This window comes from Bombyx mandarina, chromosome 20, assembly GCF_030267445.1.
Source record: "Bombyx mandarina strain Sakado chromosome 20, ASM3026744v2".
In the NCBI taxonomy this organism is placed as follows: Eukaryota; Metazoa; Arthropoda; class Insecta; order Lepidoptera; family Bombycidae; genus Bombyx; species Bombyx mandarina.
Window position 1 is genome coordinate 6,249,595 of NC_143226.1, and position 16,735 is coordinate 6,266,329.

The 16,735-nt window shown below is 36.6% G+C and overlaps 1 protein-coding gene across 2 annotated transcripts in view; it reads left to right on the forward strand.

The window, feature by feature from the left end:
* Positions 1 to 820: 820 nt before the first annotated feature.
* Positions 821 to 16,735, forward strand: part of LOC114248372 (myrosinase 1) — a 34,023-nt gene continuing 18,108 nt past the window's right edge. The window contains exons 1-2 of one of the 2 annotated variants that reach the window (XM_028181588.2): positions 821 to 971; positions 15,474 to 15,577. In XM_028181588.2, coding sequence (XP_028037389.2) covers positions 943 to 971; positions 15,474 to 15,577 — 133 coding nt within the window. In that variant the 5' untranslated portion in view covers positions 821 to 942. The remainder of the gene's footprint in view (positions 972 to 15,473; positions 15,578 to 16,735) is intronic. The other variant, XM_089735647.1, reaches the window with a different exon arrangement.

The following is a 16,735-nucleotide window of genomic DNA, read 5'->3' on the forward strand; positions in this document are numbered from 1 at the left end:
CAGACAGACAAAAAAAATATTGGTATATGTACTGTGGTATAAATACTTACGCATTTAATAAAAAATGATTATTTTTTTATTACAAACAGACATTTCAATTTTATTTATTTGTATGTATAGATAATAGAAACATGACAGTAGCTGGCCGTAACGCTTAACATTCAAAGAGTATTAATATGATTGATTGATGATACAGATAAATCAAACAATTATTAAGTTAAAACTCGCGTTATTTTCACATTAATTTATTAAATTCGAATAATGACTTACTGGTGGTAGGACCTCATGTGAGTCCGCACGGGTAGGGACCACCACCCTGCCTATTTCTGCCGTGAAGCAGTAATGCGTTTCGGTTTGAAGGGTGGGACAGCCGTTGTAACTATACTGAGACGTTAGAACTTATGGTGAACTGGTGGTAGGACCTCATGTGAGTCCGCGCGGGTGGGTACCACCACCCTGCCTATTTCTGCCGTGAAGCAGTAATGCGTTTCGGTTTGAGGGGTGGGGCAGCCGTTGTGACTATACTTGAGACCTTAGAACTTATATCTCAAGGTGGGTGGCGCATTTACGTCGTAGATGTCTATGGGCTCCAGTAACCACTTAACAACCAGGTAGACTGTGAGCTTGTCCACCCACCTAAGCAATAAAAAAAAAATTACATTTTTTTTTGTTTTTTTTATTTTCATTGCTTCTATGGTTTTTTTTACATAAAGAGCTATGTGAAATTTCATTAAGTACGCGGTATCTGTTTTTTTTTTTGTAAGATCAGGTGTATTTGTTTTTATATGCGCACGAAACATGAACAGAAACCACTCAATCGCCCGATTCATCTATAAAGATCGCAGAGCCGAAGCGTTGTCCGACCATTATAGCTTCGCTCCGTCGCGTCGATGGCTTGAGGCGTGCTCCGCGTGTAATAAATAATTTCAGTTTGAAATAATTATGTTGTGTCGGACAACCATCGTGCTCGGGTGAGTAAAAAAATAAAATATTACACACATAATCTATACTCTATACTAATATTATAAAGAGGAAAGATCTGTTTGTTTGTTTGTATCGAATAGGCTCCGAAACTACTGAACCGATTTGAAAAATTCTTTCACTGTTTGAAAGCTACACTATTCCCGAGCGACATAGGCTATAATCTTTTTAAAAAAAAAAATAGGAATCCTTACTAAAACTGCAATAATGTAACACAAGGTGTAAAAAAATTACCTAAAATATTCTTTACATCGCGTGCCCTGCGAAAACTCTTGATGATAGAATAAAATAATGCACTACGACTTTGTAGAACACGTTATTAATTACAAAAAGTGTAGCAATATGTCTAACTATTATAGTTATGCCGCAATAAGTGTTCTTTTATTTAAAAAAATAATCAACGTCAAATATCGTTGAAATTTTTGTTAAAGACCCGAGCGGAACCGGAGCGGGCCGCTAGTAACCTATACATATAAATAAAATTGGAGAGTCTGTTTGTAATATTGATATAACCGCTTTTTACTACATGCATATTATGCATATCTGTTAAAACAACAACCAAGTCAATGTTGATACTATTAAAAAGTCAGATGATTATACGGATTATTTGATGATCAGCATGGCTCGTGGACGTCAGCAATCCAGGCCAGCATTGAACGTCTGAGTTTTCCGTGACCTCAAAAAACTGTAAGCTTTATCCAAAACGTCCGAAATAATCTATACATATAAATAAAATTGGAGTGTCTGTTTGTAATATTAAAATAACCGATTTTTACTACATGCATATGAATATACCTAGTATTGCCATAATAACTGAGACAAAGGAAAAAAAAATCTATTGCAAATAACATTTATTACTTTTACAATGTTTTAGTTTCATACATAAATATAAAATAATTTAAAGTATAAAAAGCTTATTCGAAGTGGTCTCCATTGGCTGCAATATAGTCCTTTAAACGTTGAGGCCAGTTATCAATAGAAGTACGCACTCTTTCCATGGGAAAATGTTTCACTGCCAATCGTACGGATTGTTTTAGGGACTCCAAATTATCATGGCATTTAGAGCAAGCCGTACTCTCTAAAACTGACCATAAATCATAATCCCGCGGATTAAGATCAGGCCTAGACGACGGCCAGTCTTCAGCTCTGATGAAGTCCGAAACGTTCGTTTCCAACCAAGACTGCGTAGACCGATCTTTATGACCTGGCGCCGAGTCTTGCTGGAATGCATGGTGTTTTTAAGGGGCCTCACTACGTTCTCAAGAATGGTATCTTGATACACTTGTGCCGGTGTTTTGATACCTTTTTCACAAAAGTATGGCTCAGTCACTCCTTCATGGCTAATACCCCACCAAACCTTTGTTCTCTCAATGGTTGACGGGCACTGGTTCGGACGTGGCTATCCACGCGGCCTGATGTATCGGACAATTGTTTTGTTGTTGTAAATTCATGTACAATTTCGGTCGGGTAACCGCAGTTACGCTGCGCAACGCCCCTGCAGAACACCTCACCCACAATACTACAGTAAAAAAATGGAAATTACTTTTCGAATTTTGTGCCAACCGAAAAGTAAAGAAAAAAATTTGTTAATTTACTAACTACGACTGGCGTCAGGAGACGGTATTACAATTTAGATCAATTAAAATTTTGGGATCCATGAAGAATTCTTTGCTATTTCTTATGCTTTTTTTAAGCTTAATAGTTTTCTATTTATATTGCTACGCTTCATTGAGAGTAATCAAAAAATCTGCTACTGTTCGAACCGATTGTATTTCTTTTTCAACCAAACAATCTATAGGTATATCCGTCATAAAAAAACGACTACCTGACCTTTTTTTTTTATTGCTTAGATGGGTAGACGAGCTCACAGCCCACCTGGTGTTAAGTGGTTACTGGAGCCCATAGACATTTACAACGTAAATGCGCCACCCACCTTGAGATATAAGTTCTAAGATCTCAGTATAGTTACAACGGCTGCCCTACCCTTCAAACCGAAACGCATTACTGCTTCACGGCAGAAATAGGCAGGGCGGTGGTACACTTTTATTTCGGTACCTACCCGTGCGGACTCATAAGAGGTCCTACCACCAGTAATTACGCAAATTATAATTTTTTGCGGGTTTGATTTCTATTACACGATGTTATTCCTTCACCGTGGAAGTCAATCGTGAACATTTGTTAAGTACGTATTTCATTAGAAAAATTGGTACCCGCCTGCGGGATTCGAACACCGGTGCATCGCTAGATACGAATGCACCGGACGTCTTATCCTTTAGGCCACGACGACTTCAAGCATGATCGCGAAGCCACCGTTATTTTACAAATTAATTTTGTTTAAATTTGGCCGCCAATACTGTTAAGTCATATGAATGCAATCAGTCGCTTTTAACCATAGCAAGAAATGTATTTGTAAAAAGCGTGTATTACTTTTCATCGGCCGCCATTAGAGAGACACTTGAAAGATAGATGCAGTTGTATTTATAAAAAAAAAAAAACATTCTGTGACGTTCGAAAAGTCTAAAAATACATTATTTTCATAATCCACAAGCTTTTATATTAACTAGAGGTCCCGCAGTAGTCGAAAATTTACTATAATTAATGTGATTGTATTTTATACTTTTATAATCACAAATTTCGCCAAGACTACACAATAAAAAATATTAACAAAGACAAACAATATTTAATATATTCTCAATTTGACAACAGACGTCAAGCACAAAAGTTTGACAATAAATAGTATGAATGCGTGTGTGCGTCAAATACATGGTATGTAGTGTGTGTAATGTTTTCTTTATTGATTTAATGTATCTTTTATGCATTATTTTAAAAAAATATTAGCATTGTGCACTCCTTCTCTATATTCTCTATTCTTCTTCTCCATCGCTCCCTCATTGCTGAGGATCGTGACTCCGTTTTAGCTTGTCGACTGTCAGCCTCCATCGGTTCCGGTCAGTTGCCTGGTGTAGTGCAGCGCTAAGTGGTCCGCTGGTTTGCTATAATCTCTATAAGTGTGGAAAATTTCATGCTCCTCCGTCCGCGCAATTTTCGTAAAAAGGGATACAAAGTTTTTGCTTCACGTATTAATATATAGATATATCGTCATTGTTTAATTACTTTTTTTTTATATTTCCTTTTACATTGAATTACGACAATTGTATGTTCATAAAAGTTATTCGAACAAAACATCAGGCGTGAAGTTTACGTCATAGATTATTGTGGCGTTTTTCAATTACTCTTCACGCTTACAGCCACCGGTCGAGTACGTGTATATTAATACTAGCGACCCGCCCTCGCTTCACTTCGGAACATTAAAACGCACATGAAACCAAAAAAAAAAAAATTTAAAAAAAAAAGTAGCCTATGTTCATCAGGGACAATGTCGGCTTCTAATGGAAAAAGAATTTTTCAAATCGGTCCAGTAGTTTCGGAGCCAATTCGAAACAAACAAACAAATAAATCTTTCCTCTTTATAATATTAGTATAGATATACATATAGAATACGTATACTTCTTTGTTTTCATGGAAAAATTAAAATAATCAAAACATACAGGCTAGAGATTTGAAACAGAATAGAGTCCCGGACGTGCGATCGTTCAGTGTCGAACGAAAATAAACGTTATGATTAGAGTTAAACAGGTTATTAGAAAAAGCATTGGCGTTGTCAACGTGGAGTTTAGATTTTTGATACGCTTTCAAATAGTGGCCAAGTGCGAACTGGATCCTTATTCATGAATTTAGTTCATTCGTTTATCGTTGCAAAACTGCTATAGTGATTGCCAAATCGAGATAACGTTCGACAAAAAAACAAACAAGATTTTTATGTGTGTGGCTGAATAAGTGCATCCCGGGAAATAATACAGTAATTAAGTGTAGATATTTACACTAAATTTATAATACTAGTGCGCAGAAAAAAAAAAAAAGTCGATCAAATAATAGTTGTCAACGCAAAAAATATTCACTCAACATTTAAAGAAAAAACACCGCTGAAACGAATTCTTAGAACGGAACTTTAACGGCCGTCTGGTGTAGTGGTAAGTGACATGGTCACTACACAAGGGGGTCGCGGGTTCGAATCCCGCCAAGGGAAGATATTTGTATGATAAATATAAATGTCTTTTCCAGGGTCATGGATGTATGTTAAATATATGTATGTGTATAATAAAAATCTTACATTTATTTCCGTTATCTGGTACCTGTAACACAAGTTCTTTACGAACTTATCACGGGAACAGTTAACGTGGCGTGATTGTTAGTAAAATATTTATATTTATTTATTTATATTTAGAAATAAAAGTGTTCAATTCTAAAACAACAGAATTTTAAACGTATACAGAAATGAATCATAAATCAAGTATGATGTAATAGTCAAACCCCGACGGTGGGTAATTACGTCAAAAAAATCTTTGTTTGATCAGACTCAAACATCTGGATGTTGTATAGAAGTTCATATAATAAAATATTATGATGAAAAAATATGTTAAGTCCTTTTGTATCGGCCGCTTCGGACTGCTTCGTACAACGCACCAGTCATATTTATACATGAATTCTGAATAATGATTAAAAATGAATAAGCTAATAATTTTCCGATTTATTTTTTTCATGTCCGAAACACGGCCTACGCCCGTAGACATCACTACGTGAATTCCACTACTCATTTTAAGAAATCAGACTTGTTTGACGCTTTTCTTGTATAGAAGCTTAAAAAGCGAATGCATAACTATGTACTTCGAGGCAGAAATAGGTAGAATCATGCTTCTACGTGCGGGCTTACAATATACCACGAAGTTACTCATTAAGTGTGGGTTTTGTTTTGAAATTATAATTTGCGTAATTACTGGTGGTAGGACTTGTGAGTCTGCGCAGGTAGGTACCACCGCCCTGCCTATTTCTGCCGTAAAGCAGTAATGCGTTTCGGTTTGAAGGGTGGGGCAGCCGTTGTAACTATACTGAGGCCTTAGAACTTGTATCTCAAGGTGGGTGGCGCATTTACATTGTAGATGTCTAGTAACCACTTAACACCAGGTGGGCTGTGAGCTCGTTCACCCATGTAAGCTATAAAAAAAAAAAAAAAAATGTTTTTTTTTATGATTGGTGTATTACTGGTGGCCCGGAGGCCTTTCCAGTTTCACCAGGAGGAGCGGGATTCGCCAACAGCTGCCCGAGCGCCTCCCAAGGAGACCTAACAACTCAAGAGTAGCTGCTTCACGAATGAATCTACTACCGGATCGGAATCGCGTGAAAAGATCCGGCGAAAAACTCAGCGGGCTGATATTTAGATTAGGTTACACGTACGGTTACCGGGGGTCCCTAAGCTGCCCCTATTGTTAGAGCTGAAGGTGTCTAATGCAAGTGTTATTAGTTCTGATGGATCCGTAAGGACGTCCTAGGTCATCGTGTAAGTCAACGTTCCTCACGAACTAAAGAGCTCCGACTGCTAGCCTGCAGATGCGCGATTGTAGGGGTTGCCTATATGAGTCGTCTATTATCAAAGGTGGCAATCTGTGCATTTGGACAAAAAAAGTTATTGATATGTCAATACAGATTGATTTGAATATAATCGTCTCCTTCAAAGAATACGGTTAAAAACCTGCATTAAATAAAGGTTAATAGTTAACCTGTTATTTATCTAAGATGTCGTTCCGAAGAGTTTTGTGACTGCCAATGGAATACAAAGTCAATAATTCGTTTTTCAGATTTACCAATAATTATCCAAAAGTCAGATTGCCGGCTTTGATAATAGTCGACTCATATGTATGCGAGCCGCTTGAGCGAACACCACACTCGCGTAAGTCATGACGTATCTACTTAATTTTTCCTAATATTGACAAGGAAATACGTACTCAAGACGTGTTCACGAATGACTTCCACGGTGTTGAAATTATGTATGATAGTTTTTTTTTATTTTTTTTTTATTGCTTAGATGGTTGGACGAGCTCACAGCCCACCTAGTGTTAATGGTTACTGGAGCCCATGGACATCTACAACATAAATGCGCCACCCACCTTGAGATATAAGTTCTAAGATCTCAGTATAGTTACAACGGCTGCCCCACCCTTCAAACCGAAACGCATAACTGCTTCACGGCAGAAATAGGCAGGGCGGTGGTACCTACCCGCGCGGACTCACAAGAGGTCCTACCACCAGTATACCAATTATATATGTACATGTTACACAGTACTATGTTTCAGTCAAACAGCTCTAAATGTATGTGTAAAATTTCTGTGTGATTTTGCTGTTGATCCAATTTGTAAGATATTACAAAAGAAATGTACCGTTTACAATATTAATCGAGACACCATTCACATTATTATTCTGTCTGCCTTGAATCAATTTATTCACATCAGTCGATTCAATTATTGTTTTGCTAACTAGATGTAGACAAATGCAAATAAACTGGACTCGCAACCTATATTTGAACGGCCGTCTGGTGTAGTGGTAAGTGACATGGTCACTACACAAGGGGGTCGCGGGTATGATAAATATAAATGTCTTTCCAGGGTTATGGATGTATATTAAATATATGTATGTGTATAATAAAAATCTTACATTTATTTCCGTTATCTGGTACCTGTAACACAAGTTCTTTACGAACTTATCACGGGACCAGTTAACGTGGCGTGATTGTTAGTAAATATTTATTATTATTATTTATTATTATTATAGCCGTATGCCATTATACCCAATTGACTGATAATGTGTATCGTCAGTGTATTTCAATGGATTATTCATATTTTTGTATTTTTCTGAATCAATTTTAAGCATTCGTTACGAAAGCAATCTTAAAAGAAAACATTTTTTTGTTTTCCTTTTAAATTTGCGTATGCTTACGGTATTGTTTTTTTTTTTTTTTATTACTTAGATGGGTGGACGAGCTCACAGCCCACCTGGTGTTAAGTGGTTACTGGAGCCCATGAACATCTACAACGTGAATGCGCCACCCACCTTGAGATATAAGTTCTAAGATCTCAGTGTAGTTAAAACGGCTGCCCCACCCTTCAAACCGAAACGCATTACTCCTTCACGGCAGAAATAGGCAGGGCGGTGGTACCTACCCGCGCGGACTCACAAGAGGTCCTACCACCAGTACCGGACTTATCTATAATTGATTATTATGAAGCAAGCTTTTCAATGAATAAGTGAAGCTTGTTAAAGCTACGTTACGCTGATTTCTACAATATGAACTATTGTACCGCACGTACAGATAATAAAAAAGAACATTGGGAACATCGGGTCTTTAGCGGCTATTACGGTAGTCATAGACATTTTTTTAGTTAAACTACCAGCTACTAAGTCCCTTAAACTACCAACGATTGCTGGTAGCTTAAGAGACTATTCCAACTACTCGCAGAGTTGACTAAGTCGTATTGACCAATGCGTACTATACTACCCATATGCTCCATCAATAGTTTATTTTTTTTTATTTTTTTTTATTGCTTAGATGGTTGGACGATCTCACAGCCCACCTGGTGTTAAGTGGTTACTGGAGCCCATAGACATCCACAACGTAAATGCGCCACCCACCTTGAGATACAAGTTCTAAGATCTCAAGTATAGTTACAACGGCTGCCCCACCCTTCAAGCCGAAACGCATAACTGCTTCACGGCAGAAATAGGCAGGGCGGTGGTACCTACCCGCGCGGACTCACAAGAGGTCCTACCAAGAGGCACTCCATTTTAATATCGAAAAATATTGTACAATGTATTGGTGCCAAAACGAGAAAACTCAATGAGCAATCATATCAAAATGACAGATTCCAAATTCAAATGTAATATTTAGTTTATTTTTAATTGTAACAGTATTTATGGCCAGACTAAGTATATAGCTTAAGGAGAATGGACGTCAGACAGCCGACCGGTATAACCGGGCGACTCCAGAATAATTATACGTACCTATTCATTTCTTTGTTTCTTTGTATATTGACAACTTTACAGGAGCGCCATTTGAAGATTAAAATTTGGAAAAAATATCATTTAAAAAAAAGACTTCTTCAGCTACATGTTTGAATGGAGTAAACATAATTGAAGTTCAATTAAAAACATCGAACTGTTGACGCTAGTCTATACTAATATATAAATCTACAGTGGTTTTTACGGATGTTCCGTTATAACTACTGAACCGTGCATCCGATTGACTTGAAACTTGGTATCCATGTAGAAAATACATGTACTTAATGGATAGGCTAATATTTATATGTTGGACTCCCTAATAATAATGACAATAAATCATAATGTTAATGTTTTTAAATACAAGGTCAAACAATTTTATCTCTCATCAACCGAATGATCATAGTTCTATACTCTTCGTATATACTGTGTTGCTTATAATATTTTGTATTCAAGTTTAACAATATTTGCTATATGTATGTGCATTACTATAATTCTCATGTTGTATTTGTTATTTTAGTTATGTGTTATCTGTTCTACACACACTCATCACTTTTAATTATTATTCTCATAATCCTCTCGCAGGTCTGCTGGAAGAGATTTCTTAAAGAAATATGCAGCGCCTTTGTACATAATTTTCCTATTACTCTGTACTATGTCTTCTTTTCTGTGTGTACATAAATAAATAAATTAATTAATTAATTTTAAATGCCCGGCGAAGCGGGCGAATACGGCTAGTACCAAATAAAACGAAGCTTTATTTCAAAAAGAAAAACGTCGCCTAATAAGCGAAATGTGGCTTAAACCAAATAGTATTTCACGCCTTGATATGACATTTGTATAGTCCGAACAAAAGTGATCTGTAGAAGTCGCGACCCTCAGCACTGAGGAACATGATACAAGAAAGCGGTAGGCGGCGGCTTGGCTCTGCCTCTGGAATTGCTGAAGTCCATGGACGACGGTAACCACTCACCATCAGATGGGCCGTAAGCGAGTCTGCCTACAAGGGCGAAAAAAAAAAAAAGAAAGAAAGAAATTTTACAAGTTGCAGTTTGAATTAAGCACAGGGTGTATAAACAAATAAATAATTATAAATATTTACTAACAATCACGCCACGTTAACTGGTCCCGTGGTAAGTTCGTAAAGAACTTGTGCTACAGGTACCAGATAACGGAAATAAATGTAAGATTTTTATTATACACATACATATATTTAATATACATCCATAACCCTGGAAAAGACATTTATATTTATCATAAAAATATCTTCACTTGGCGGGATTCGAACCCGCGACCCCCTTGTGTAGTGACCATGTCACTTACCACTACACCAGACGGCTTTTAAGTGTAAAAATGTAAAAATTTCTATAGGGGTCTTTCAATAACGGTCACAATATAGTTGTCCGGAACTTGGATTCTAAGATTACTCTTATAAATGTCTTAAAAGGCGCTACAGATTTATGTCAGGGCTTACCAATTCTATAATAGCCACGGCTAGAAGCTATTCCAGTCGAGACCGAAATAGACCATAAATCTTAAATGAAATCGCAGTGTGATTTGTTATTCGTATTCTCGGGATATTATGCTCCGAACACATAAAAGTCAAACACACCAATTAAACAATATATGAGTCGACTATTATCAAAGGCGGCAATCTGACTTTTGGACAATGACTGGTAAATCAGAAAAACGAATTATTGACTTTGTATTCCATTGGCAGTCACAAAACTCTTCGGAACGACATCTTAGATAAATAACAGGATAACTGTTAACCTTTATTTAATGCAGGTTTTGAACCGTATTCTTTGAAGGAGACGATTATATTCAAATAAATCTGTATTGACATATCAATAAATTTTTTTTGTCCAAATGCACAGATTGCCGCCTTTGATAATAGACGACTCATATATAATGTAATATGTGTACAATGTTCTATTATAAAGTAAAAAGAGTAAACAAGTCGCCAGGCACTACAAGACAAGACACCAATTAAAACTAAAATTATAATACGTTTTACAATCAACTTAAATCGACGCGCGCGAATCTCGCAGTCTGACGTCACGGGACACCTGCGCGTTCGGGAACTCCGATCGCATCCGATGACGCCCGAGTGCGACCGAGTGTTGCACGCTACAGCAATTTTAAAGTAAAGCAACTTCGCCGTCATTCAGGGCATTACTGCTTCACGGCATAAATAGGCATGGTCGTGGTACCTACCCGTGCAGACGCATAAGACGCCAGTAAACGAATTACCTAAATATGAAACCAAAATAAATAAAATAATAGTTTAAAAAAAACTAACAAAATACGCTTTTATAGAAAATCCAACTAAAAAATAGAAAATAAATTTTAATAAATTTTAATAAAAAATAGTGTAAGAAAAAATGATTTTATTGTAAAAAATCGTGGGGCGCTTTTCGGGATATTATTAAAATAATCCTTCTACTCATATCTGTTCATAAAACATTTATAACTACTGATACCATGCACCCCACGCTTTTTTTACAATAAAATCATTTCAATCAATTCAATTGTTAGTTTTTTTAAACTATTATTTATCTATCAGTTTTTACTTGAATTTCAATTTTTTCGATATATGTTTTTTTTAGTTTTTTTTTTAAATTTTGATTTGTCATTGGTCCTTAATAAGTATACCAAATTTCGAGTTAATCCGACGTTTTGAAGGGGGTCAAAATCATGTTCAAAGATTCCGTTACATAAATAGGTCTGAAGCTGATAAAAGCGTATTAAAAAAAAAACTGTAGTTTGTGATTGATGATTTATTGTATTAAGTTATTCAGCGTCTTCATCATCATCATGCTTTCCTATTACCCTCTGCTGGGGTGTAGGGCTCGAATCAAATTTTTCCATTTGTATCGGTCTTGGGCAGTCTGTTCTAATCAAATCAAATCAAATCAAATCAAAAAAGTTTTATTCAACATAAATGAAAGTACATACTTATTGAACGTCAAAAGAACCGCCAATTCACAATAATTAGCCTCCGTCCTGAGAAGAATTGGCAAGAAACTCAGCGGGCATGTTTTTTTTTTTTTTTTTTTTAATATTAGATTTTTATTTTTATTTGAAATATTTTTATTTTTTTAAATATTCATATTACAATAAGTAATTATAACATAACAATTTTACAATATTGAAATTCCCGGAGCGAGCAACTCATTCCCACTTTGTGCAATCTTCTAGATAATCATTGACTTTATAGTAAGCTTTATTGCACAGATGTTCTTTAATAGTTTTCTTAAACCTATGTATATGTAGGTTCTGAACATCTTGTGGGATTTTGTTGTACAGGCGCACAGACAAACACCCGAATGAATTTCGTATCTTATGTAACCTACTCATCGGCACGACAAGCTTGTGTTTGTTCCTAGTATTTCTATTATGTATGTCCGACATCTTAGGAAACTCCTCAATATGTTTACGAACATACATCAAATTTTCAAAGATGTACTGGGATGGCATAGTGAGAACTTTAATTTCTTTAAATTTTTCCCTCAGGGATTCCCTTGAGTGCATGTTATAAATAGCACGTATAGCTCTTTTCTGCAGAATAAATATCATTTCTACATCGGCCGCATTGCCCCATAGCAAAATGCCATAGGACATGACACTGTGGAAGTAACTAAAGTAAACTAAACGAGCCGTGTCCGCATTTGTTAACATTCTAATTTTTTTTACTGCGTATGCTGCAGAGCTAAGCTTACTCGCCAATTTATGAATATGAGGTCCCCACTGCAGTTTGGAGTCCACTGTTATACCAAGAAATACGGTTGACTCAACAAGCTCCAATGATTCCTCAGAAACAATTACATTACTATCTACTTGTCTCACATTTAAAGATGATTTAATACATTTTAAAGTAAATTTAATACATTTCGTTTTCTTACTATTCAATAATAGGTTATTGATACGGAACCAATGAACCACACACGAAATCGCATCATTCACTTCGTCATAGACTTGTAATTGTCGTTTAATTTTAAATAATAAAGATGTATCATCTGCGAATAATACGACCTCGTGTCGGGACTCAATAAAACTAGGCAAATCGTTTATATATATTAGAAATAAAAAAGGACCCAAAATGGAACCCTGAGTTACACCCATTGGTAGGTTCTAGCTCCTCCCACGTCATGCCCAAGACCCCTAGCTCCTGCTCCACCGAGCGACGCCAAGTTGTTCTGGGGCGGCCTCTCTTCCTTTTACCAGACACTTTCCAGGTCAGTGCTCTCTTTGATAGGTGTGTATCGGGCTTTCTCAGAGTGTGACCAATCCAATGCCACTTCCGCGTAAGGATCTCCTTCTCCATTGGTGTCTGCCTAGTGATCCAGCGTCTTGGTACATAATTAAACAAAAATCAATAAATTTACTGCCTACGACGGTCGATTCTTTACCCGTGAAGTTCTCTAGAAATGCCGTGCTAAACAAAAACAAAAAACTATTGATACAGCCTTCTGAGCTCGAAATAATTGATACCGATGTCATTTATATTATTGATACATCGAAGCGGCTTAAGGAAGTAAATGCCTATATAAACGCATTCGCAATTGCAAACTTCATACCGTTAATTCAAGATTTTTTTTAAAGACCACCTTTCACAACTAAAGCTCGACTTAAGTTTTTATTGTGTTTTTGACAATAAACATGACTCATGCGGCGTTACTTCACTCTGAGGCGTTCCATTTAAGGCTTGAAGTGCAAGCAAGAGCGCACAACAAGCGACAAAGAGGCACAATCGGTCTCCGCGTTTGGCAGCGTTCGACATCTGTCTCTCTCCTACTTGAGTGAGCGATGCATCCGCGTGAAGAGCTGCTATACAATAATACATTTACATGTTTTCGTCAAGTATGAAGTTCAGTGAAAAGTGAATGCGGTGTCAATTGTTTATAGCAACGATAATTGCGATAATTGAAAAATGAAACCATTCCATCAGTATTTTCTTATGACGTTGTCGTTATGTCGTTCTTATGACGTTCAACTATCGTCAGTAAACCGACTTTACAGACAATCGATTTTTTTTCCCCACATAATCTAGTAACCTCGAGGGGTTATTCTAGATTCGCCGAGCTAGTAGGTGAACTCACGGGGCTCAAACCTGACGACGTTACTAACACTAACCCAAGCAAGAGCCGTGCTCCGCAGAATCTACCACCGGATCGGAAACGCGACCCACTGAGAAGATCCGGCGAGAAACTCAGTGGGCTGTGTCTGTGGGTTAATGTACTCGCCGAGCCCTTCGTCGCAAGGGATGGGTTCGACGAGAACGATGACCGGTGCGTTGTGGACATCAAGTTCATCGCCTGTTAGCGTCGAAAACATTTTCTATACTTAGTCTTACTTTACTTTATTTTAAAGTCATATTAAACCCAAGTTGAAAATATTAGTAGCTAAGCAATAATGCACTATGAGAAGCTGAACATCGAATAATAATAACATTAATTATAATTGGGAACAAATCAAGTACTGTCATCCAGCACTCATAGAAGATTCCCTGTGTTTTTGATACCAGAATCTGATAAACATACTATGTTTAAATATATATATTATATAGATGTTAATCACCCAGAGTGGTTGGTAAGAGAGTGTTAATTATGAATGTGGAAGGATATAGAAGAAGAGGTAGACCTAAGAAGAAATGGATGGATTGCATGAAAGACGATATGGGTAAGAGGGGAGTGAGCGAAGAAATGGTATATGATAGAAGAGTATGGAAGGAGAAAACATGTTGCGCCGACCCCAGGTGACTGGAGAAGGGCAGGAGAATGATGATAGATCTTAACCACCCAAAGCAAAAAACCTGTTCATCAGGCAACGCTTGCCCGATGCGGGAGTCAAACCCACGATCCTCGGCGAAACAATCAGGGTCGCTAACTACTGCACCATCGAGACAGCTAAAGATATGATTGAAAGATTTAAATGGCGATAAAGTACGATGTATTGTCTAAAATATTTGCTTACGTTACCACACCGATGGCGTATCAACTATTACTATATATAAATCATTGAATGATTAATAAATTACGGTTTTTATTGGAGGGAGATTTTTTTAAAATATAATTAATTACATAGAACAATTGTACGTTTTTTATTACGTGTTTTTTCTACACGATCAATGCATAACTCATCTGACTGTAACGTCCATGGACTTCGATATCCACTTAAAACAGTATTTCCCGAGCGCTATGACATGTCCTTCTTCAAACGAGGCTTGTGGAGAATATTAAGCGGTAGGCAGCGGCCTGACTCGGCCCCTAGCATTCCTGAAGTCCATGGGCGACGGTAACCCCTCATTATCAGGGGGTTAATGGTAATAATAAGGTTATAATGAGGGGTTAAAGTCGTTTTTTTTTTAATTTTTTTTTAATTTTTTTTAAAGTTTTTGAATTGTTTTTAAAGTTTTTTAATTTCTTTTTATTTATTTTTTATTTTTTTTTATTTTTTTTAAAGTTTTAATTTTTTTTTAAGTTTTTTTTTTTAAAGTTTTTAAAAAATTTTAAAGTTTTTTTAATATTTTTTTTAAGTTTTTTCAAACAACACAAATGTCTATCATTGAAGGTTTTTATAAACAATCAATATTAATTAATTTACAGGGTTATCTCTTGTGGTTTCTGTGGCGACTTGAATTTCCCTCCAGAATTTAAGTTCGGTGTGGCCTCTTCTGCGTACCAAATTGAAGGGGCGTGGAATGTTTCAGGTGAGTAATTAATATTAGGAGAATACGATACAATATACGCTTTTGTAGTGCATCCACAATGTTTGCGACATCTCACACCGATGACTTCTTTGCAATAATGCGGAAGAGAAGTGCATCGTTATTGCGTCGAGTCAGAGACGGTGGCAACAGTCTTCTGAAAATCGTATCGAGCAAGATCGAGGGACTGCTGATTAATAGCCTTTGCAGCAGGCACTTGGAAGGAGAAAAAAACAAATTTATTGATATAAAATGTATGTAATGATAGTAGTACAGGATCCCTGGTACGCTTTTCATCACTTATTACTAACAAGCTGATTTTTCGTAAGTAGTTTCCTTTTGACCTCACGCTCAACTTTTTTCCTTACAGTAACGTTGGTAAATAGTACCTTACTAGGGGTAGCAAGGATAAAATATGTTGATTTCACGAATTTTAGAAATTTATTACTAACCGAATTTTTCTTTGTTAATTATCGAGATAATTATCTAGATAACGTGTAAAAATATTTGGTCCTACAAAATATAAGGTTTTGTTAGGGAGTCCCCCCTCTCCAACATTTATCATAAACAAGATCATAAAAAATAATTACTAACCAGCTGATTTTTTTTTATTGGTTAGCTAATATTTGCATAGTTTACCACCCACATTGTCCTACAAATTTATATATAGTTATATTATAGAATAGTATTGTTATGTGTTAGAATTTTAAAGTTACTAACATAGATTATAAGTAATTCTTACTAATACAATGTTTTAGTTTTAAAAAAAAAACTGAAATAAAGTGTAAATAAATAATAAATAAATAAACCTGGAAAGCGATAACATTCAGATTTGGTTTTGTTACCGAAATTTAACTATGAAGAGGCGAGACGATGAAGACTTTTCGCATGTGTTTCGTGTGTACACATTTTTTTTTCCTACCTTAGCTGATAGCCTTGGAAGGCTATATCAGCGTAACCTTAACTAGTAGGTGAGCTCACGGGGCTCAAACCTGACGACGTTGCTAACACGAACCCTAGCAAGAGCCGTGCTTCGCAGAATCTACCACCGGATCGGAAACGCGACCCCCTGAGAAGATCCGGCGAGAAACTCAGTGGGCTGTTTCTGAGGGTTAATTTACTCGTCGAGCCCTTCGTCGCAAGCGACGGGTTCGACGAGGA